At 37.8% G+C, this 25,281-nt stretch overlaps 1 protein-coding gene and 1 long non-coding RNA gene across 6 annotated transcripts in view; one reads left to right on the top strand and one right to left on the bottom strand.

Moving 5' to 3' along the window:
- The window catches only part of LOC111192521 (uncharacterized), a 35,364-nt gene extending 26,517 nt beyond the window's left edge, over positions 1-8,847 (top strand). Inside the window, exons 6-7 of one of the 3 annotated variants that reach the window (XR_007424750.1) lie at positions 7,566-7,617; positions 7,707-8,847. This is a non-coding gene — a long non-coding RNA (uncharacterized LOC111192521). Of the gene's footprint in view, positions 1-7,565 lie in introns of all 3 variants that reach the window. The other 2 variants (XR_007424751.1, XR_007424748.1) reach the window with 2 other exon arrangements.
- p3h2 (prolyl 3-hydroxylase 2) overlaps positions 1-25,281 on the bottom strand; it is a 63,948-nt gene that overhangs the window by 2,069 nt on the left and 36,598 nt on the right. For all 3 annotated transcript variants that reach the window (XM_049465376.1, XM_049465377.1, XM_049465378.1), the window contains 11 exons: positions 17,840-17,996; positions 12,867-13,052; positions 10,922-11,053; positions 9,360-9,487; positions 6,339-6,428; positions 4,653-4,693; positions 4,216-4,307; positions 3,484-3,611; positions 1,989-2,084; positions 1,739-1,889; positions 1,181-1,298 (listed from right to left, as the gene is read on the bottom strand). In XM_049465376.1, coding sequence (XP_049321333.1) covers positions 1,181-1,298; positions 1,739-1,889; positions 1,989-2,084; positions 3,484-3,611; positions 4,216-4,307; positions 4,653-4,693; positions 6,339-6,428; positions 9,360-9,487; positions 10,922-11,053; positions 12,867-13,052; positions 17,840-17,996 — 1,319 coding nt within the window. The remainder of the gene's footprint in view (positions 1-1,180; positions 1,299-1,738; positions 1,890-1,988; positions 2,085-3,483; positions 3,612-4,215; positions 4,308-4,652; positions 4,694-6,338; positions 6,429-9,359; positions 9,488-10,921; positions 11,054-12,866; positions 13,053-17,839; positions 17,997-25,281) is intronic.

Here is a 25,281-nt window from a genome sequence, read left to right as displayed (position 1 = left end):
GGTTTTCTGAACAGTGAATGGGAAATTAGACAATTAATAATTATTTTGGATGAACTAATCTGGACAGCTAATGGTACATAACACCTTTAAACTAAGATAAAGTATGTACCAAAGCTAAAAATAATTTAAACAATCTTGACAACCTGACCAACAGTAAACTTTCCCATGAAAATTAGTATAAAGCAATCCTAAAGGCAATAGAGCTCAGAGAGAAATAGCTGCCTAAACCTGCAACCTTACAGGTACCTAAATCAGTGTCATGCCCATATTAAGTACTAATATCATGGTCACAAAAAAAATTAATTAATAAGAATCAGGAAATAAATCAGTCATTATAAAATTATTTCAAATGTAGTCATTTTGGAGCATATATATATATATATGACACAAGGCTTGATGTGTATCAGTTCCCTATGGGAAAATTACTTCTGCTTTTGGACAAATTCCACTTCCACACCTGGAGGTTAACCAGAATTGTTACACACCAAATACTGTGTGTTCTGTCTCCTGTACATAAAAATGTCCAAATAATGCATCATATTGTACACTTAACAACCAAACTAACACTCCTTTATACTATAATTTAAATTACAGCTTTATCGTTTACATGGCATATTTCATAGAGTTATGACACCAACTCATTACAGCAAAATTGCTGTATGTTGCAAATCCATACCAGACGTATATAGCCTAGTATAAAGATGATCCATGGCATAGACTCGAGAACTTGAGGGAAATGTCCCAATTGAGGTTCATTTATGTATTAGCATTGTACTAAAATGCATTTATTTTCAATAGGCGCGTACGCGGCTGAAACAGCATCTAATTCTTTTTCAGTCTGACATTTTAATGTAATATTATATTGCATTTAGAAAAATGTGTTTTGGGGAGGGAGGAGTAATGCACTATAGGCTCCTGTTGTGCTGCCTAAGCTTTTGTCCTTATTGTCATTTTTCCCCATTACGTTTATACTTTAAGTAGTTTTGAAATCAGTACTTCCACACTTTTACTTGAATAAAAAGCTTGAGTTGATAATTTAACTTTTACAGAAATATTTTAAACCCTAGTTTCTATACTTCTAATGAATGTCAAATCTTTTGACACCTTTGATAAAACAGCATGAGGTGTATTAAATATTATTTAAAAAAACAACATCTATACTAGTAACTGCTGATCCTACCTATAGTCTCTGTAGGTGTAGGCTGGAGGCTCTTTCCAGCACTCATTTGCTTCTGGGTCCAGCAGACAGTTATCAGCATGGATCGGGTGGCTGAGGTCATTCCTGTGGTCCTGTTGACCTTGTGTAAAACAAGAGAGCAGCTTAAAATAGATGCAGTGAAGTCAGCAATGCTTGGTCCTGGAGTTTCCAGCACAGTTATGTAAATTCCCTGCTTATAAAATACTACTGAACTAATTAACTGCATGGTCAATCCAGGGAATTGTGCCAGATATAATAAGTTAGGTGGCTTGGAGACACCCATACCTGTGTAAGTTGTAAGGTTAGATCTTGAGAGTGAGGCTGAACACTGGTTAGTGTGCTCATGACATGAAGTGTGAATTTCAGGTGTTTGATCTAGAATTGTCAGTGATTGTCAGAGGGAATTGTGCAGGGATTTAACATTTCTTGAGTCAATGTGTCAAAGAAGGAATTACCACCCACTCTGCATTTAATACTAGTCCCATCTCCAAGGCTTTGCTACTGGTTTATTTTACAGTAATATTCCTGCATGTAGCTTACCTGTAATAGCTGTTCTGCACACAAGGTGAGTGTATGAGAAATGCAGGGTAGAGTTCAGCATGAAGTAAGATTCGACTATCTTCCTTGCCTTCTCACTGATTTGATAGAAGAGGCGGGCGCTTTTCAAAGGTACACGACCCTCATAACCAAACTGCAAATCACAAAAGCAAAATAAGTGTGTCATCTGATAGAGCGGGAGGGTTTAAATGAGTGTTGAAATGAGAAAAGAAAACACCTTAAATTATTTTACCTGTAAGGTTTTAAGCACTGTTGTCCCTTCAAATTTTTCATTAGGTGTGTGAGGAGACATCTTCCCTCTGTAGCCATCTCCAGCAATCGTTGTAGTCTACGGGAAACAGGACACAATCATTTTAATATCCATATCAACTATTACACAATCACTGTGTCAGAGTTAACTTTGTTAAAAATGACAGTCTGTTTTTGGTAAAAAAAAAAAATTAAAAAAAAAACTGAAACTGTAGCTTTTGCTGAGAATGTGACTATGCAGACATAAAAATTACACAACTTTAGAACTGATCTTTATAGAAAGTGAATGAACAGAGCTCTACAGAAAGCTAAACAAAATTAGGCATAAAATACATCCCAAGCATACCTACAGTACAAAAGCAATGAAAAATCTCTGGTATACTATTTGATATAATGTGCTGTTTTTTTAAATAGACAATTTTAGTTCAGTTTGATTTTGTAAAATACCCAGTAATCATTCTGTGTAAGTAAGCTGGCTAAATGTACGTTTGAGGCAGAACTTGTTATTGTGGTCTGTGGTTTCTGTTGGGTATGAGATTCTGCTGTTTTTAGGTGGACCAGATGTGGATGAACAGTTCTTGGTAGATAGTATTTTGTTTCCTGTCAGTTGACTCAGTGCGGTAAGCATTGTGTGGCTCTATAGTTGGCTCTTTTTCTCCAACTGCAAGCAGTCAGTGTTTCATATTGACTGGGCTTGTGAGAAAACTGTATGTTAATAATGTTTGAATAAATACAAACCATACTAACATATTGTAATTGTTTTTTTAGATTAACAGATTTCAAATGCTTTCCTTTGGGAAATGTACAGTATTTACTGTCACCATCTAACACCTAGTTTACTTAATCTATCCTTATCCTACAGCTTATGTCTCTTTAATAGCCTCCATTTTAATAGGAAGGACTTGTATTGTAACGTGGAATACTGCTATGGACATCTGTTTTCATTTAGCCACTGGAGCATTAGTGAGGTCAGATACTGATGTTGGATGATTAGTTCTGAATCAGAAACATCACTCCACCTAATCCCAAAGGTACTAGATGGATCTTCATCCATCCAACAAACACAGTTCCCCTAAACTGTGCCTGATGTGACATGAGGAGGCAGGGGAACCACGGGTCCCAGCTGGGCCTAGTTGTACTGATTAACCAGTCAGCCGGGATGGCAAAAAACACTTCCTCAGCCTTCATTCAAAGAGAGATGCTCGTAGTAAAAGGAAGACTGAGGCAAATAAAATTAGTTTTTTGGGTGTTGGAGGGAAACTTTATTTAAAGTTAAGTTCTGGGTTCATTTAGTCCCTGTCTGTGTCTCTCTGTGCTTTCTGCCTACCAGGTCACAGTGGCCACACCCCTATCCCTAGCAGCATCATCACACTTTTTTATTTATTATTATTTTTAAAGACCCCTTTATCTTCTCATACAAGTGCTGGGGGGGCTTTATACCCATCAACATAGGTCAATCTCAATGTGAGCATACTTACATGTGCCAGATGCTTCAGCTCAGAACACTCTCTGTCAGAAATTACATCATCAAAGACAACTCTCTGGGTTCCATTAAGAGCCATTGAATTGTGTACCACATGAACACTGTCATACAGTAAAGGACCTCCTGTACAGACAAAACAAACACAAAATATAAAAGTTAAAAATTCTGCTGCATTGACAACCAAATAATTTCATTCCATAGAACACAGTACTGAAACATTATGTAGCATTATTACTAATCAAATTACAGGCTGGAAATCCTGTGACTTCTAAAATGGAGAACAGTGTCTATCCTTGGTGCTTTAGGCGCACCTGTTACTTTACTATTTATCTTTGGAGATGTGAGCAAGGCAGTGCTCACAACAACTGCATTGGGCAGTGTAAGTTCCTGTTTTGTAAAAACCTGGAATACTGCTTTAGTCACATGATTCTGTCACATGGTTTTGTATCTCTCAGCTTGTCCAGAAATGCAGGGAAAAACCGTGTTTTTCTTATGGGTGGCCCAAATAGCAAGTTACAAATTCCTGAGTAGTAGTAGTAGAGTTTTTAAAAGCAAAAAAGGCAAATTTTCCATAAAGCTGCTTTAATTATCAATTAATTCAGTGGTTAAAGTGCTGGGGAATTGATACCAGAGTTGTGTTTTTTTATTCCGGATTCAGCAAGCAACCACTGTTGGGCACCACAGTGAGGGCTGCCATCGGCTCTGGGCACTGTCTGTGTTCACTTACCTTCCCTAAGCTCCTGCACCACTGTCACCGAATTGTTCTTTTTTTCTGAGATGGGCACATACTCCATCCAGCCATCCGTTCCAGAGGGGATTCTGAAATCAGTAAGCAAGACAAGAAGACGTGTTTACCTACTGATACTTAACTTCTACTGAAATATTTTTTTATGTAATTAAACAACGTCCTTTTAAAATAAATATTTATTGCAATTTATAAAGTTTTGCCATGTACTGTTTTAGAAAGACATTTATAAAATTATTTATTTATTTTCATGTAAATAAATTGCAGGAGTGTAGAATTGTCTTTCAAGATGCCATTTCCTTTTTTATTTCATGAATTAATCGTAATGTTAACCTGCCTGTGATCTCTGCAACAATACATGCATTTGTAAAATTCTGCATGCACATCTCCTACATAACGAACAATGCAGGGTTCTATACCTGTTTGCGTCATCTCTTCCTCCAAAGCTGTTCCAATAGTTCTAGCACAGAAAGAAAAACATAAAGAAAAATATGAACATTTACTCTATAATTATTAGCAAGACATAAATAGTACATACATAACCCAAACCTCTTACCTTAGAGACCAGACTACTGACAGTGTTAGTACACCAGCTGAAAAGTTCAAAATGCTCCTCACAAGGGGGTGCTGTAGGCAAGGTTTACTCTACTGGAGCTCATTGACACACCTGCTGCTTCTCGCATACAGTACCAGTCAAATTTTAAACACACCTTCTCATTCAGTGTTTTGCTTTTTTTATTTTTTTCCTACATTGGAAATAAATTCTGAAGTCATCCAGACTATGAAGAAACACACAGGGAATTATGTAGTAAAGTAAAGTGTCAAACAAACCAAAATACTAATTTAATGCATTAAGGTGCTTCTATCTGGGGTGCTGTTAACTTGTGGTTTGCTGGTAATTGATTAACTTGTCCTGTGCAACAGAGGTTACTTTTACTCTTCATTTCTTGGGGCGGTCCTGTTGAGAGCCAGTTTAATCAGAACCTTTTTAATGGTCTTTGTGACTGCACATTTAGTTCTTAATTTTTTTTCGTATTGACTGACCTTCATTTATTAAAATATTTTTAAAATATTCATTACTCAAATATGGCTATTCACTGTATACCAACACATTTAGAGGCAAGAAATATAAGTTATTAACAAGAGTTATTAACTCTTAACAAGTTCAGGATATTCCAGGTGACTCTACTTAATAAAACTGACTGAGAAAATCCAGACAAGATGTACAAAACTGTCATCTAAGCAAGGGGTGCTACTTTGAATAATCTAAAATATAAAATATACTCTGGTTTGTTTAACACTTATTCTGTTTATTAATAATTCTATAGGTTTTCTTCATATTTTGGATGACTTTAGTATTAATCTACAATGCAAAACATTTTTAAACAATAAAACTAAGGTGTCTCCACATTTGACAGGTACTGTGCAACATTGATAGGGATCAAGTGGAAAATTAAGGTATCCAGGAAGAATAAATGCAGGGGGGACGTTTTGATACCATGTCCAAAAGCATCTTAAACACTTTCAGCTGGGAACAGGCCTGGCGATGTGGCCATGACATGACAAAGTATCTGTATCTTTGAAACAAGCACAGTAGCAGTATGTAGACAAGCATTGTCCTGTTGGAAAAGAGCACTGGTGCTTTTCAGAAAAGGTAGGACTATTGGTTGGTTTCAGGACCTATTAAAAATAAAGTTGGGCTGTCAAAATGTCAGTTATTAAGACCAAACGTGACCTGGCATCGTACAAAACTGAACCCTACACTATGACACCTTCTGGACGTGTGACAGGTTGACTGTTTCCACCATGACAATAGTGGGCCACTCACAGAAGATGACCTGATCCCAATTTGAGACACTCCATGACAACCTGACATGACTATCCACATTTATTTTATTCCTGTCAGTTGATTCATTCTGGGTAAAATTTTCTCTGATTTAAATGAGTAAACAACAGAGCACAATTGGCTACTTCAGCATCAAAATAACCAGGACATACTTAGCTATAAAATGTGGATTGTTGTGTTTCTGACCACAGGATTTCACATAAACAAAAAATACTGCTGACGTACCAGTCTGTACCAGTATTCAGCAAAATGCACTCACCCCTTCAGTGTATGGCACTCCCATGTTTTCGGTGCCAATGAGGAGCAACTCCAACTCTTGCTTGTGCCTCAGTAAATACTGCACAGCCTGCTGGAGACATAAAAAAGAAGAAAAGAAAGTGTTCTTATCATATTCTCTAGATATTCACTTTAATTGTGGACAAGCTTACTTATATTAGATTCTTCCTGTATTTGGCCAAAATATGGTCAAATAAATTAATAGAAGTCTAATTTACAATTTGACAAAAAGTACAAGACATGGCCTAAATTGCATTTTTGGCTTATGTTCTTCATATTACCAATGTAGTCATCTGATATGCTGACCATAAAATGCACCAGGCTTTAAACAGTTGTCATCAATCCTCAGCTAAGGCTACGTTTACACAGCAGGTAAAACAGGCCGGTCTCTCACAAAACACTGTATATAATATTTTTGAATTTAATTTGGGCCACTTCAACATATACTGAAATTCAATACATATTGTATCTAGTTCACAGCAATGTGTCTCAGTCTAAATAGCCAGATAATTCTTGCAACTTTTATGTCAAGGAGCTGGTAAAAAGGCAGTGAGGAGAAGGGAAAATTAACTTGAATAGAGAGGAAATGGATGACAGCAGTGAGTGAGGACTTTGTTTATTTTAACAAAGTTAAATAAATCAAAGTCACAAATCAAAGATATTCCTATAAAAAGGGCACATTATTCAGCTATAGCGAGCACGAACGCATTCTTGGTTTTAAGCCCAGCTGTCAGCCACTGGAATTGCTTGTTAGCTCCTGTGATGCTAGCAAATATGAAACCAAAACTTCACGTGAAGAATTACGCTTTTGCAGTAACAGGTCAGTTTTATAGTGAAAAATGTGCAGACTACTGTTGGACTAGAGGTTTTAGACCTTGTCAAAGGAGTAAAGGTTATATTAGCACTACCCTAGTTATAGCCATTTTGTATGCCTTTCCCCCCCCTAGTCACTTCTGAAACTTTCCTGGAAGAGTTTTTTCCAAACAGAGCAAAGCCGCACACTGCTATAAGTGAGGCTGAGACTAAATTAGGGATCAATTTGGACCCCCTTATGGCGGTGAGGGGGTAAAAGGCTGCTTTTGTGAATGTTATGAAACTGGAGCAGCCAGTAGTGTTTGTGGCTTTGGCAAAATGTCCCCCCTTGTGACAGTAATACGTTAGTGTACAGTAGTGTAAACACTGAAACTGAGTTTCTATGATATTTCAACAGGAGCTGCCCTCTGTTTCCTTCTCTACTCTTCAACTGCTGAGATTACCGCCAGGTCTCCCTCCCACAATGCATCAGAACAGAACCACTGTAAAGCATGCAGCCTAGCCTCTAAGAGTTGGAGAAATGGAAAGAATCGCTGAGCATGATTGAGAAACGCAAGCGAGCCACATTCCAGAATGAGCTCAGTGCTGCTGGGTTTTTCACTGGAGACTCAGCCAAGCCACTTGCTCTGTAATGAACATGGGGGAAAGTGGCGTGCCTTACAGAGCATAATAGGCCTTCTGTGTCCAAGAACTTGGTAAATATATGAACTGAGCTTTCTTACATTCTGAAGTTTAGATTTTTTTTATATTCATGGCAGCAGATTATCCTGTGCTGAATGAGGGATCTGCTAGCTAGTAATTTACTTTATAATAATTATAACGATACTATTACAATTACACAGCCGAATATGGGTGTGGTAATGTATTAAACAGTTAAATTTGAACTGGGTAAATGTGAATAGTAGTCAATCTGTTTTTTATAAAATGAGCCATTGTGAATGATAAATGCTAACAATGGACAAATAAGCAATAAACCTAGAAAGTGTTTGGTACGCGCAAACTCACGCAGCAGAATACACAGTACGCGTGCACACTTTCTCTCTTTCTTTGCACCGCATTTAATAAAAGAGCTCAAGCCCCATTAGAACATGAAGTTAATAAAGGTGTGGCTATACAGAATGCCCAGCCTCTTTGATTATTCTACCAACCGCACCAAAAACATACTGAACCGTGGGGTTTATGTGAACTGAACCATGATTTTTTTTTTACCAGATGAGACTACTCTTCATGAAAGTTGGTAAATGAAAAACCCTTGAATGTGTTGGATGGGCAGTTTACCTTCGACACTAGAGTGTATGATGCTTAAAAATTACACCGTTTAAAAAAATTGGAAACTTAAAAATTGCTTATTGTGTAAGATTGTTTGCGTCCACTAAACTGCAATGTGTACTGTTTCCCATCTGCAGGTTAAAACTTCTCCTATCAAATGATGTTCCAAGCCTTGGAGGCTTCTATCATGAACTCATGATCCCTCACATTTGATGAGCAGCAGTGAATTTAATTTCTGTCCTTTTTTGGAAACAAATGTAATTTTTTTTAGCTTCTTACTGTTTTACTGTTGACAAACTACAAAACAAAACTAAACTGAAAAAACTGGGTTAACAGTGAGGCTTGCTACATCATAGCATACACAATAATATTATAATTTTTGAAACAATAAAAATAAATCCATATCATAAGAAAAAGTGTACTATGCAATCTATTTTATTTTGTATGTTTTGCTATTTACTGTTTAAGGATATTTTGTGCATTTTGTGTATAATTGGAAATTGTTATATTTATACATTTTAAAACTTTAACACTTCAAACTACCACTTTCAACATCTTTAATACTAACAATTTGTTGCAATATTAATTCCTGAATTAATTAATTATTAAAAAGGGTTGTGTCACATCATCCACAATATTTTTACTGGAGAAAACTCTGATATCGCCCACCCCAATTTGGTCTGGCTTTAAATTTCTTATAGTCATACCTCACTGGTTGAGTTGTTATCTAAAGTTATAATACTGCTTGCTATATGTTACTTCTCACGCTTCTTATTAATCTTTTCTTTTATGGTTTCTTTTAAACTATACTGTACTTTTCAATCAGGTATCAGGTTTTTTTTCTTTATGAAGTCAATCTTTCCAGCAATACTTCCTGGTGCAGTTGCATCCTGTGAGACAGAATAAAGCTAAAGCATCTCACCTGGCGAGGCTGACCGTCCTGACCAGTCATCTCTCTGAAATGCTCCACATTTTCAGTCATGAACTCGGCTCCTTCATGGAACAGCAGGTATGTCAGAGCACAGGATAGAGCCTCCTCCACTTTATTTACTGAAAAGAAAGAGAGAGAGAGAGAAGGAGGTAGAGTGATAGAAAGAGAATAAGTAAGAGAGACAGTGAGTAAGGTCAGTAGTGACATGACCAGCGAGTGTTCATGTAGTGTGCCTGTGCTGTTCACTTTAACAGACAGTGTCTGCACCGTCACTTTTCCCAGGGGCAGAAAGCCATCTCTCCTTAAGGGGACGTGGGGGTCTCTGGAAGCGTATCACACGTTACACTGAAACACTCACATTCCAGCCCAGTGACCACAGCACAGCAGACGCCGCACTGACATAGTGGAAATAACAGGCAGCTCCAAGACATTCAGCAGGCTCCAACACACACTCGCGCGCACGCACACACACACATTGGCTTAGCAATTTGAATGACTTACTAGTAAAACAGCTCATTTCAGAGCTCATTACTTTTAGGAAACAGAGGACAAAACTTCCTTCTACACTTTGTTGTGAAGGGTCTGAAGTGAATAATGTGTCTGGAGTTTCAGAGAGTCATAAGTCAGTAATAAATCTGGAGTTTTCACAGGTTATTAAACAAATAATAAGCCTGACTTCTTAGAGGATAATAAACAAATAATAAGCCTGGTGTTTTATGGTTAGTAAATTAACAATTACCCCTGAATTTCAGGGGCAAATAAACGAGTAATAAGTCTGGAGTTTCTGGAGTTATTAGGTCAATAATAAGCCTAAGGTTTCTTAAGTTAATTAATAATTAATAAACTGTGTTCCCCAGGGCAATAGTGAACTAATAAGTCTGGTGTTTCAGAATATTAAAGGAACAATAAGGCTGGAATTTTGGTAAATAATAAGGAAATAATTAGCCTGGAGTTTCTGGGGTAACTTATTACTCACCTGTTTTTTTTTTTTGTTTAGTTAATGAGTCAACAATAAGGCTGTAGCTTCTCAAGATTAAGGGTTAATTTATAAAAAATAAGCCTGCAGATTTGTTAATAAATAAGTTAATAATAAGCCTTGAATTTCTCGAGTAGGTCAATAAAGAGTCTGGAGATTCTGTTGATAAATAAATAAATAGTCTGGAGTTTCAGGGTTAGTAAGCAAAGAATAAGCCAAAAAATCTGGAGGAGAAAAATAATTAACCTGAAGTTTCTGGAGTTAATAAGTAATAATATGATAGGAGACTAAGAGGTAAAATAAAATAATATGCCTTAATATGTGAGTATTAGGGTATTGGGGGTTGATGAGTGAATAGTAAGCATGGTGCTTCTGGAGTTAGTAAGTAAACAGTAAGATTCAGGGATTTACAAATGATTATAAGCATGTAGTTTAAGGGTAAACAACTGAAGAATACGCAGAGTTTCAAAGACAATGCATGAATAGTAAGCCTGAGGTTTCTGGGGTTAATAACGAAATAACAAAGCTGGAGTCTCACGGTTAATAAGTGAATAACAAGCCTGGACGTGCAGCTTACCTTGGAAATAGGCAAACTGCAGGTAGTCATAGTGCAGGGGCAGGTAGTTCTCCATTGGCGAGAGACGTCCAGGGCGTGTGGCCAAATCCCTCACACACTCATGCTTGCAGTGCAGAAGCTGTGTGTAGTGATCTGGAAGATGCAAATTGGACAATGATTAAAAATGAGACAATTTCACAGAGTACATTCAGTGCTTCAGAGCTTTCCATGCAACACGTTTCTGGCACTGAATGAAGGACATGACTGACATTACCTGATGTTTAATGGCTTCTAATCACACAGATTAAATTGGTACAAGGCAAACAAATTTAAGCAAAGTGCCATCCATCTAAATCCTGGCTGATCTGATCGTTCTGAATGCTCCTTGTTCGTTAGTGAGACACAGTTATGCTACGCTACTGGAAATGAAAGCGAGTGAGTGTGTGCGTGTTTGTGTGTATTTGCCATGTCTCCTAATGAGGAGGCCTTCAAAAAAAAGTGCAGGCTGTTTGGTGTTTATCTGGGACCCGGTGGCTCATTGAGTCTATTTATACTGTAATTACTGACATGCACCCAACTTCACAGCTGCAGCACTGTTGTTAAACACAGATGCAGATCACTAGCTGAGCAGGCAGCCCTGTTTCATGTGGCTTTACGTCACCCCGCAAGGCTCTGCCCAGGTTTAATTAAAGAGTTAAGGAGTGGCAAAGCCACTGAGTGCCATAAGCCACATGGCAGCCTTTGATATAAAAAAATTTGATGAGAGGTGGAGAGAGATTCAAATTACATACATGAAAGAAAAGATAAATGAACAGTGACCACAACATAGAAAGGGTGACCCCTAAAAGAAGAATGGCCATGATGGTAGGAAACAGGATGTCTATTGTTTGAAAAGAATAGAGAAGAAGAGATTGTTTTTTTTTTTTAATCTAAAGTCTGTGATCACAGTGTTCTATTTATAATTAGGGCTGAGCGATCTGACTAAAAACTCACTATACTGCCAAAAGTATCCACTCACCATCCAATCACTTTTATGACCATAGGTGTATAAAACTAAGAACATTGACACACAGACTGCTTCTACAAACATTAGTGACAGAGTGGGTCACTCTCAGGAGCTCAGTGAATTCCAGCGTGGTAATGTGACAGGATGCCACCTGTGCAACAAGTCCAGTCGTAAAATTTCCTCACTACTAAATATTCCACAGTCAACTGTCAGTGATATTGTAACAAAGTGGAAGTGATTTGGAACAAAAGCAACAAAGTGGTAAATCATGTAAAATGCCAGAGTGGGGTCAGTGGGTGTTGAGGTGCATAGTGTGCAGAGGCCAAAAACTTTCTGCAAAGTCAATCACTACAGACCTCGGCCTAGGAGTTACTTAAAGACAGCGAGGGACACTCCTGCTCTGGTAGCGGTGTGTACTTTTCTCCACCACTATGTAGAAGAACAGACTAGATTACTTGTTACTGTTACAAAATAGACATTTTTGTTTCTACTGAATGTATAAAACATATTTAACTAAATACAACACATACATATGTTCTTTGTTGCAGTAGTTTATTCTTGAAATAAAAAAAATTCAGTTTGATCATATCTCCAAAAAAATGTTTTTAGCAAAAATACCCTGAAATATCATGGTATTATTTCAGGGCCGCAATGCCCACCTGTACTGGACAGTGCAGCAGGGTTTACCTGCAGCAGTATCTGGCGAAGGTGGCTGCCTTAACAAGGGCTTGACTCCCTCAACAAACAAGAAACTTTGAGTCCCGAGCACTGCTCTCAAGAAAGGTCTTGATTAAGCAAATTTTCCGCAGGAAACCCTGCTGCAGCATTAGCTTACTAAAAAAAAAAAAGCATCAGAAAATTTGACAGCATATAGAGTGCCATTTCATTTTTGGCATGTGTGTGTGCGTAATCACTCAGCGCGTTTGTGTGGTAAGTGTAGTAAAATTAAAGTGCAGGTACCTGAAACAAGCTCGAAGAGACCGTAGCGATACAGCACATGGTCCTGCTCCTCAAAGCGCTGGGGTCCCTCACACAGGGCTCGACACTCCACATCTGCTTTGTAGTATTCAGTCAGAGCCTCTTCAAACAGAGCCACGGCCTCCTCGTACTGCCCTTCATCATACAGCTTCACCCCAGCTGAGAAGGCTCTCTGCACACACAGGGAACAATTACTGTCAGAGCAGTGGGACAGCTTCGCGACTTAGCAGCCAAGCACTGACCACAGCCTTTCCTCCAAACACAACTTCACAGCAGGTCAGCCTGAAAGTTTGCATTCCAAAGCCAGTAAATTCTTACTGTCTAAATCTGGGGTATAGCGGTTTCTCTGTATAATATACTGGATCAGGCCTAAAGATTTATGCACATGCAGTTTGTGGACTTAACATGTAATACTTTTATTTTGACAGTTTTTATTAGCCATCCTTATAAGGACTTTTTCACAACATAATGAGAATGACTGCCGCAATTAGTCAATATAATCAACAATTTAAATGTAAATTTGTTGACTACAAATTTAATTGTCAGCTAATCTTTACTTTGCAACAGTATCGCTTTACACAAACTGCTGGCGAAATAATCACAATGGGAGAAGGGTAAATTGTTTAGTCACGCTCAATGTAGTCTGTCTCTCCAAAAGTGCCCAAACACAACCAATTCCATATTTAATTAATAAATGAGTACTTTCTACGTTTAAACAACATCTAGACATTTAAATGTCTTTTAAATGCCATGTTCAGCTGTTTCTATCGCTTTTAGAGATGGAGGACATGGAAGGAGTCAGTTTAAACATGATACTGAGAATACAGTGGCTTATTATAAGTATATGGGAACATTGTACTTGTTTTTGGCGAATATCTTAAAAATGTGTAAAAAAAAATGACAATTAAAATAAGTGAGAGTTAGTTATGATTTAATCCATAAAAAGTGATCTACCCTCAACAGAACACAACAGTGGCACATCACTAAACGTCATCAAGCTCTGAGAAAAGCATTGCGTCAATACTGACAGCATTACTTAACATTCAAAACACAATAACCATTTTCACATCACTGCTCTTCATAAAACTCACATAAAAGGTTCACAAATGTGTTTTTAATGTACTGCATAAAGCATGTCAAAATGTAATGCCATAATAATTACAATGTGGTATTTTTTTCATATTGTGAAAGTAAACATAAACCCTCTTTTATTAAACTCCACATGACAGAGATTCACTTTTTTACAGCGCTGCATGAGATCCAAGAGCATGCACAACTTTCTGCTTTTATTTATATGGAACATTATTGTATTAATCTTGTCATCAAGGAAGCTCCAGAGGTCTGCAATGGAACAAATGCATTGGACAATCTTCATTAAGAAACAATCTCTAAATGTTTGTGCTTCTTTATGTTGCATTTAGTCATTGTACAATGAAAAAACGTGTCTCCAAAAAAGCAGTTTTATAGGAAAGATAAAACCTTTTATTATTCTAAATGGCGGTTAATGTGAAGAGTTAATTTGAGGTGATTTTGAAGAAGGTCTAACGGTCCATTTATCAAAAGCTCCTATTTATCCGTAAGGAAACAGAAACATTGCTTTCTACGCTGCCTGTATCTCAATCAAAAACTCACAGCAATCCTCTAAAATGTAGCAGAATGTCGCCTTTACACAGAAGAAAATGATTTTATAATATCCTTGATTTCAGAAGAAACCATATTTAAGCAAGAGTCGTAATACTTGTCCATACAGTGTACTGTATAATTATTGCATATGCATTATTGCATTTAAAACTATTCTTTGGGTTTATATGCAAAAATAGGAAGAAGAAAAGCTGCTTCTGATTGGTTGCTTTTTACCCTTCCTATGTCTCACTAAGCCCTGCCTCCACACATTGTTATCGACTCCTGACTGTGCATTTTTCAAATGACGTCTGGAGACCTGATGCACTAAATGTGGATATATTCTGTAAAGAAGGTTAATCACACAGTTCCCCCCCAAACAGGAAAACTGTAACCATTTACTGCTGCCAACTGTTCCTCTATAAATCTAAAATACCATTTTATTTGCTTTAAATCTTTTTAGATAACATGTGGTTCCTTATTAAAATCCTCTTAAATTCTATACTGTGATTATTCTATGTGGTTATGGAACACCTGGAATGGGAATGTATACCATCAGTCAAAAAAAAGGAAAGGAAAATATAGCACAGCTGGCATGAGTGTGCATGTTATGGGTGTGCCCGTCACCAGTAGCCCTCAAACTAAAATGTTGCAGTTATTATATCTGATGCCAGGATGTCCCACCCTCTGCTTTCCAAAGAAAGCCTTGTCCTTGGCATTCTTTCTCCTGTGTAGAAAATCCTTCTTGGTTTACATACAGCTCCATTGCCAACATTGAATAGCAGTACAATGAAATAAAAATTATGCATTCAACCCTTTAAGGTACATACAACAAATGTTTTTCAAAACGTCAGATTGACTGATATAGAAAAAAATATAAAACACTTAATTAAACCAGATTTTTTTGTTGCAATGTTTAAATTAAGGGCCAGATGCCATTTCTGAAAGCTCTAAGCAACTAGCATACTAATGTATACAGTAGCTTTGACTATATAACTTGCGTTGCTTATTTAATAAGGGTTGCAGGCTAAAATTGTCTTGCTTGGGTGCCATACTGGTTGATACATGTACTCAAATATATAATCAAACAAGCTCATAAAATATCCACTGTCCTGGTCAATACATCAGTGTTAGCAGGACTTGGCCAAGCTTTGCAGAAAAACTACAGTACTGACATCACTTTGGGTGTGCTACATTTTTAACCATCCCAAGAAAACATTTAAATCGGTCAAAAAATGTAGATAATGGCCAATGTGTCTTAAAGGGCTAATCCATCAGTGGCAGTAAACTCACACACAAACCCACACTAATGATTTAAAAAAATCTGAACAGACCCCCAGTGCAATGGGCAGCCACCTCAATGCCCAGGGGGATCAATTTAGGGTTCTGTGCCTTACTGACAGGCACCTCTGCCTGGAATGTCAGTTCTTGAAATTGAACCAGCTACTTTCTGGTCCTAAGCCCACTTCTTTAACCTGTAGGTTATGGCTGACTTTGTAGAAGTTCCAGTCATCAATACGTGTGTGTGTGTGTGTGAAAGGAAGTTTAATGTCTGGAAAAGTTATGAGACTGTAAAAAGAGTCCATAAAAGTCTGTAAAACCTTTGGGAACCACTGACCTGCAACTCTGTGTCATTCTTGCCACATCTTACATTTCAGGTTAGGTCAGATCTAATGTTCCGAATTCATTTTCTTACCAACTGTTCTTAATTTTTTTTCTCAACTTTGTAACATCCCACATTTAAGAAAAAAGCAACAGAATATATTATTTATTTATTTTTTGGGGTTGGGGCGTACAGACAACTATAAAGACTACTAAATTATAGCATCTTCTAGTGGATTTTATTACACCAACATGCATCTGCTGATTGGTAGAGATGGTACAATATGTTTAGGTTAAGTTCAACTTCTTCTTTAATAAGATAAGTTAAGACTTAAGTTAAAGGGTTACGAGTTAAAGATAAGAATTTGATTAGTTTACAAGGACAAAGGGGTCTCTCACTATAAGGGTATAATTGTGCCACATTTTTGAACCATTGGTTTAACAATAATTAATATTTAACATTAACGTTAAATAAACTGCTTGTGTTACCTAAGGTAATTCACAGCCCTGGATCCACCATGCGTAAGGTTACTGATAACAGGGTGTCAGTGGGTTCTCTTTTAATAACCATTTTGAACCTTTTCTCCACTGGGAGAATTTTATTTTGAAAATAAACCCTGTTTTAAATACGGAAGAGTTGGTAACAGGTTGGAAAAGTTTTACTGATTGCTCCATACTGGTCATCCAATAAAAAATTGAACCAATTATCCCCTATTTTTGTTCAAGTTTGGTCATGATGCTGGATCTGTGGAGGAAATCAGTGGATTATTCCAAGAAACCATGTTTTCTTGTGTTTTCTGAAGTTTGTGTGCTAATTATTTTTGTAGTTTTGACACATGAAATGCTTTTATAAGACACACTCTTTTAGATAATATTTGTGATACTGGGTTAGGTTGATTGGTTTCCCTTTTAACTTCAAATTTTTCTTATAGTTAATGGTACTGAACTATTGAACCAGAAGTGTCTATATTCTTAGTAACTGGAAATAAATGATTTAAAAAAACAATATTTTAGCAAAAAATCTGCATTCAGCATTCAAGGAGAATCTTAACGAAGTTAAATTCAGTTTCAGTTTCACATTTAACAGGGCAAAACACTTCAAATGGGTCAGTTCACTTAAATATGCAATCACATTTTTTGACTGTTGATTGTTTATACATTAATTAATTCTGATGTTTAAAGCAAAATATGAAATTAAAATATGTATGCGTTGTCTGTGTGCTTGTTTAACAAATTCTTATGACTGCCCAACATTATAGGTCAGTGCTCAAATTAGGCTGCAACTCAGATTATTAATCATATGAAACGTCTCTTTTACTGATTTAAATGCTCATGAATGTCTCTGTGACGCTAGATAATTGCATAAGGGAAAAACTTGAATGAAAAGTCAAATACCCATATTAAATGGTCAGATCTGTCGAGTACAGTTCTAGAAATCACTGTTTATGTGTATAGAGCTTTTAAACTCTATTCAGCCATTTAAGTGTGTTTATGCAACCTGTGCTGACGCAAGTGGATGATTAAGTGTCCAAATTCACTTTCTACTGCTACTTAGTGAACTATGCAGTCTCTCACTATATGACGCAATACTAATGTAAATATTTTCTCAATAACAAATTTAAGAAAAAACTTAGGAAGATGTTTGTAAATAAGAAATTAAATTAAATTTAAATGTTTTAAATTTAAATTTTTTTAAAAAGAGATATAAAAAGCACACTAATGTAAGTATTCACATGCCTGATGTGGACGGGCCTCTCGGTCGATGAAGTTTTTCTCCTCCACGCCCTCCAGAGCCTTATACTGCTCCAAGTTCTGGCTCATCTCCACATGCTCAGGGTTAGCCTGGAAGTACGTGTGAGCAGCAGCCGCGGCTTTGTCCAGCTGATTCAGCTAAGAGAGAGACAGAGAGAGAGAGCGCAAAGGGTTAATGAAGATGACCGCTAGTTTGGGCCTGCAAAGCATCCAAGTAACAGTATGTGGATAACAGTGTGCTTTTTGTTTGCTAAGAAGACTTTTTTCGAAGTGCAGCTGAATTCCAAAAATGCCAGTGTGTCTCTTAGGACAGCGTGGAGATGGAGTTCATGATCATCTGCTTGATCTGAACAATCAAACACGAGCAGGGCTCTCACGAGATCCAGCTCTAAACAGAGAAAGTGAGCGAGGGGTAGATAAAGCTGTTAGATTAGCAACTCTTCCGACAAGACTGCTGGCAGCAGGAAAGCCCAGTGGACACGTGACTCCTGACCTACAGCTGGAGCACACTGCACTCATTTTAGTGAATTACAGAGTGGAATCATTTTTATGTGCTGTGTAGATTTCTTATAAATAAAGCACATACTCAATATGGTTGCAGCATAAAAAAATGATTGTGGTGCTAATATTTTTGTTTTTTGAATTGCCAACTGTACTGTAAATTGCATACATATGTAGTTGGATAGTTGAGAAATGAATGATAAGGACAGAGTCGAATATTTATAGATCTAAAGTGACAGTGTGCAAGCAAAGAAAAGTACTTTTAAAACATGCATTGTGGTGTGGTTTTCTTTCAGAACAGATAGATATGGTAATTTTAGAAAATTATGTGAAAACAAGCAGAATAAGACTGCATTTGCCGTTCTGATATCTACATGTTTGCAATAGCTCTTGAATCAGAGTCATTAGCAGCAACAGAGTTCCTAAGGTAATCAGAAATAGCTGGCAGAAAAAGCTTTCAGACCACTGTATTTCTTGCAAGGATGGTTACAAAAACACACTGATAGCAATTCAATATTTTGTCCCCGCCTTTCTAAAAGAAAACATCTTAAGGACTGCTGCATTTGGTCTTTATGTTGGTCCAAAATGACATACTATGTTCAAATGACACAGTAAATCCTACTATCTTTGTTCAGCATAATTTATATTAGTGACTTTTTTAAGGAAACTAATATTTTGGATAATATTCTCTGTATTGCTCATCAAACCTCCCTCACTTAGCCAAATTTACCATTAGTATATTATTTAGTTTAGCCTAAATGCAAAAAAACTATTGTTAATTATTTGGTACCCATTTGGTGTAGCATATCTTCTGAAACTGTTAGTTAGACAATAATGTAGGTCTAAGAGTCTAAAAACTATAAAGATTACAGTCCTAAAAACACAGCAAAGTTCTAAAGCTTTGCTGCTGTTTTTTCCGTATTTGATGAATGAATGAGAACAATAGCTTTATTCACGGCCTGCTGTTTATGGCCTGAATTCATATAAACTGGGTTACACTGGAGAAAATGTCAAAACAAGTTCATGGTAAAACCGGGAGGCCGTTAGCTGATATTTTCCAGACCATAGATCCGCTCCAGAGCCTGGAATCCTCCACGCGTTCTGTAAACGTTCTCCTAACAATAACATGCTAATTTAACTCAGTTTTGATTCCACTAATCCAAGACATTTTTTCAAGAGCTCCCAAATCAATTACTGAGGGAAACACTAGGAGAATCTAAACCATATTCTGTATGGGTTAAGTAAAAATCTTAAGTCATTATATTAATGGATTTCAGACTTAGATTCAGACTCTTGATCATATTAATTAATTAGCACCTCATAAAATCACTGGAAATGACATGATTTTGGTATAGGTTGGTCTTTCACAATAACTACGATACTGATGTATCATACAAGGAAATATATGGTCATGACCTTAATACTTGTAAATAAGTTTGTGCGATCTGATATACTGCATTATATGATTGTGCAGATTTGTTGTCTTTGTAAAATCACTGTTAAATCATTCTACATATTTATTTATTTAAATGATTTTATTTTATTTCTTTAAAAGGATGCAACTGCTTTGTTATGCTATTATAAAATGCCAATTGTTATACATTATCAATTATTTAGCGAACAATATATTGTCCAAACAAAAAAGCTATTGTGACAGTCCTAGGCAGGGGATAATGTCTTACACTGGATAATCTCAACAGATTTACAGCATTTTTTTTTTTTTCCATCACTCATCCATTCTAAGGAGGAGTGCGTGATGGAATTAAGTCCATTTCCACATAATCACCATAATCACAATGTTATCAACAGCATCGCTTTCAGTCCTACTACATCCTCTACTGCCCGGTGTCCCTCCACCGAAGGCGTTGCTTTCTCCTCGTTCACTCCTCTCACTGAGAACGAGACACTGGCTCTCCTAACACGTAGCCGTCCTACTACGTGTCCGCTTGACCCAATTCCTTCAAACCTACTGCAAACTATCGCACCTGCAATCATTCCGGCTATCACTCACACGATCAATGCCTCTTTAACTTCTGGTGTATTCCCGACTGCTTTCAAACAAGCACATGTGACACCACTGCTTAAAAAGCCTTCTCTCAACCCCGCCCATGTTGACAACTACAGACCGGTCTCACTGCTACCCTTTCTCTCTAAAACACTAGAAAGAGCTGTTTTAAATCAGGTCTCTGGCTTCCTCTCCCAGAATGACCTTCTGGACCAGAACCAATCTGGGTTCAAAAAAGGACACTCTACCGAGACGGCTCTGTTGTCTGTGACTGAAGCGTTGAAAACTGCCAGAGCTGCAGGTCAGTCCTCAGTGCTCATTCTGCTGGACCTCTCGGCCGCATTTGACACAGTCAACCATGACTTCCTCCTAACTATACTCTCAAACATGGGGATCGCAGACAATGTGCTGTCATGGTTCAGATCGTACCTAATTGGGCGCTCGTTCAAGGTGTCGTGGCAAGGACAGCTGTCCTCAGCCCGCTCCTTATCCACTGGGGTTCCCCAAGGTTCGGTACTGGGACCCCTTCTCTTCTCCATATACACCACCTCTCTTGGTCAGGTTATCCGCTCACACGGATTTTCCTACCATTGCTTTGCTGATGACACCCAGCTATACCTGTCGTTCTCACCTGAAGATCACTCAATCTCTGCACGGATATCGCAGTGTCTCTCTGACATATCCTCATGGATGAAGGAGCATCACCTTCAATTAAATCTCTCAAAGACTGAACTTCTGGTTATACCAGCAAAACCATCTTTTCAACACAACTTCTCTATAAGTATCGACTCTCTCTCTCTCTCACCGACAAAGGTTGCTAAGAACCTGGGTGTTCTGGTTGATGACCAACTCTCCTTCACGCACCATGTGGCCTCAGTTGCTCGGTCCTGCCGCTTTGCGCTCTATAACATCCGAAAAATTAGACCGTTCTTGACGCAACAGGCCACCCAACTCCTGGTGCAAGCGGTCGTCATCTCACGCCTCGACTACTGCAATGCCCTGCTAACTGGCCTCCCGGCCTGTGTAGTAAAACCACTCCAGATGATCCAGAACGCAGCAGCACGTCTGGTCTTCAACCAGCCAAAACGGGCACATGTCACCCCGCTGCTCATTGAGCTCCATTGGCTACCAGTTGATGCTCGCATCAAATTCAAAGCTCCTACAATCGCCTACAAGGTGATGACAGAACAGGCTCCTTCCTACCTGCACTCGCTCCTGAAGGCTTACGCTACCTCCCGGCCGCTGCGCTCCTCCAATGAACGTCGCCTCGCTTTGCCAAACATTCACACAAAGCAATCCAGACTGTTCTCATACAGAGTTCCCCAATGGTGGAACAAACTACCTTCCACTACCAGATCAGGAGAATCTCTCGCTATCTTTAAGAAACTCCTGAAGACAGAGCTCTTCAAAGAGCACTTACTCTCTTAATACCTCTAACACACTAACTACTTCTAACCTCATTTCCTTCTTCCCCTCCTTCACTCCTCTATCCTATTACTCCCCTTTGACCTCCTTTTATCCCTATCCAAAGATGTTTTACCTTTAAACTTATTTTACATTGTACTTGACGTAAAAGTTTCAACAAGGACTGATTTCACCATCAAGCAAACAAACATAAAGCAAAACAAAGCTTGCTCAGCCAACACCAAACCTCAACTTGGCATCTGAAACATAAGGGACACTAACATTGGAATTTTTTTTTTATTTGAAAATGAATTTGGGTTGATGTCAAAACTCAACATTTTAGACCTTCACAGACAAAATGTCATTTTTCAAAAAAAACAAGGGGTTACTTAATGGAGCACCGGACCATAGATGACAAGGTTGTGGGTTCCATAACTGGGTTTAAAACTCACTGCTCCCCGGGTGCCGCAGCAGTGGCTGCCCACTGTTCCAGGCATGTGTTCTCACAATATAACTGTATTCACATTGTTGTATCAAAAAGAGGTGTGTTGGGAGGGATTTTTCACAGGTATGTGCCCAGTGCGCACCTGGCTCTTAAAGGGAATGGCAAGTGAAACGCTGACCTAGTCCTAAATCAAGCTGCATGTTGCACGGTTGACAGCTCACTTGAAGATTTCTAAAACAAGGCCTTTGACTTATCTCTATGGAAATACTGATTTTAGAGCAAATTAATGCAGTGAGATTGTAGTCATTTTGTTGTCTCAAAGAAGAAGTAAATTGCTGCTGTTTTTTGTTCCATTTCCAATAGTTCACAGCTGCCCACTGTGGTGACTAGCGTATGACCTGGTCGCCTTGTCAATACTGCAAGTCTCTGCAACACCAGGGCTGATAAGAAATGATGTGTGAAAGGTAATTTTTTTACAGACTGCATCAAATTTATAGCAAGCATATTTTGGATCCCATTACACAGGTCATTGGCAAGGTTTGTCTTACTTGTCTGCTTTGGAAAGCTTGGAGGATGAATGGCTTTGGGGGGCATGCTTGGCTTCCCCTGAAAAACCAAAGAACAAGCTGGCGCTGACATGCGTTCCTAAATGCCCTTTTGCCCATATTCACACCCACACAAACGCCAACAGGCAGCCCCCATGGCTCATTACCAGTACTATACTGTGGACTTTTATTTTGTAAAAGCTGGGTTCATGAGCCAGAACACAGATAGCCCAGCCCAGAAATTACTCAAGAGTAGCAGTCATGATAGTTTTAGTGACTTAGTTTATATTAAAAGTACTCTACCTGTAGAGACATGTTTGGTATCCAATGTATGCTTCTTTACACTGGAACTCAACAATTAAAATCTTAGATACAACAATCAAATACATGCTTTAGACAATGTCATAAATATTCACAAATTCTCAGGTTTGTTTATGAGACTTACAGTTATGTTTAAGGCATTTAGCATGAACTCTTATCCAAAGTGAATTACAAAAGTGTTACCATTTACTCCATTTACCATTTAGCTTTAAGCTTATATAAGCTAGAAGGAAAAACATTACTCAAGCTTAGATATTGTTGAATACAAAAGGCAGCACGGATACCTAGATGCTCACATATTACACTTCAAATTTAGTCATGAGTAGAGGCTCTCATAAGTGCAAGATGGGTGCTAATTAGAGATGCACCAAATATTTGGAAACCAAATATTTTGGCGGGACTGGTCCATTTTTGGCTGTGTAGGCCATTGTCAGGGTTTTGAATCTAATAGGGGAGGCTATAGAAAGCCTGAAAAGGGAATGCCAAACAGGCTGTGTAAGGTTATCTATTAAAATGGACAAACATCTGGTCAAATTTTAACTTTTAAGGCAACTGCTCCACCCTTAAAATAGTGGATCTTCAAAACAAGCTCATAATACGTTTTCAGCATTCCATAGAACCATATGTTATAAATAATTTATAAATACTTTAAAATATCAAAAAACATCACATTTATGCTATACTGAGCAGTAAAAGGGAAATTGGTACCGCCATCATACTACTGGAAGAAAGCACTGTTGGTGTCCAACCAAGTAAGTAAGGACTGCAGGCCTACACAAAGTAACACTGGGTATTATTTCCAGTGTAAAAATAGTGACAAATAAAATTTTAAATGAAAAAAAGTCTTTTAATTTTGTTTGGTTTCATATTTGGCAAAATGAAAAGTTCTTCTTAGTGCCTCCCTAGTGATAAATCTAAATGTCTTAGATGTTTTCAGTCAGTTTAAATACAGCAATCAACTCCAGTGTTTACACACTGCAAGTTAATTCCACCACCTTGGTTCCAGGACAGAGAAAGTCAGGATATTTGTCTTTCACTGTTCTTGAAGGATGGTCGGTCAAGCCTATGAAAGCAAGAATTCTAATTTCCAACTACAGGGGAAACCAGTATCAAGATTGACCAGTTCTTGCAAATTGTTGCATTAAAATATGTCTACAGTTCTACTGCAGTGAAAAGATCCATAAGAGATTGCAATTATGCCAAACTCTAAATTGCAATAACACACCCCACAAAAGTAGCCAAAAATGTCTATCCAGGCAAATATTATGCTCCACTAAATCGCTCAGAAAGAACACCTGCAGTCCTGCTGTTTAGTATTCAGCCTGCCCAGTCATTGCTAACTACTGCCAGAACACACAAACTATTAACCTCCTCGCTGTAAAAAGGAAAACATCCACCTTGGTGTTCAGGTTTAGTCCTGGCCAAGCTAAAGTCTTATTTCAGTGTTTTTCTCAGCTCACTATTGAAGAATGTAAACAGAATGGTAATAAGGACAGAGCTGCACCCAGGGTAGTGAAGAGTACCAGATGATTGTCATCTGTGCATCACCAGTTAAATGCTAGGCAAAATCTGTGGTAGAGATACCCAAAAAAGTCGTAAACAATCGCTTTGTACGTGCACGGACAAAACCCAGATTAAATACTCTGCAAGGAGTGTGTGGTAAAGGGGTGCACAAGTGAGATCAATATTCTGGTGAAAGAGGTCAGGGAGGTGTCAAGTTATGTCATGTGAGCGAGTGAATAAGTGATATCATTGTGCATACAGTACTATATTCTTAAAATTAATGAATATGTTTTGCCATATTGTCCAGAATATTGTTATTGCAAAAAATACCCTGGAATATGGTGATATTATTTTAGAGCCAAAGCACCCACCCCTAATTATTACATTCCAATTAATTACATAATGAATAATCAAAATAATCAAATCAAGCATACAGCAAGTGGACAACAAAGCTACAAGAACTTCAAAGAGTTTCATCATTCACTCTTTCATGATGAGCTGTTTTCTTGCTGATTTATTTATGTAAGCTCAGCGCTGTACTCTACTGTAATAAGCTAGAAATTCAGATGTAAGAATGTACAATGCACTCATTCACTCCTCTCTGGATATTTATCCTTGGCAACACATAAAACAAAATATCATCATGTTTCTGAAGCCACTTTGCTACTTGGGAAAGGAAGCTGGACCTGGACTCCATCA

Source organism: Astyanax mexicanus, chromosome 16, assembly GCF_023375975.1.
Source record: "Astyanax mexicanus isolate ESR-SI-001 chromosome 16, AstMex3_surface, whole genome shotgun sequence".
Lineage (NCBI taxonomy): Eukaryota > Metazoa > Chordata > Actinopteri > Characiformes > Acestrorhamphidae > Astyanax > Astyanax mexicanus.
The sequence above is the reverse complement of the archived record's forward strand: the minus strand, read 5'-3'. Positions and strand labels throughout refer to the sequence as shown.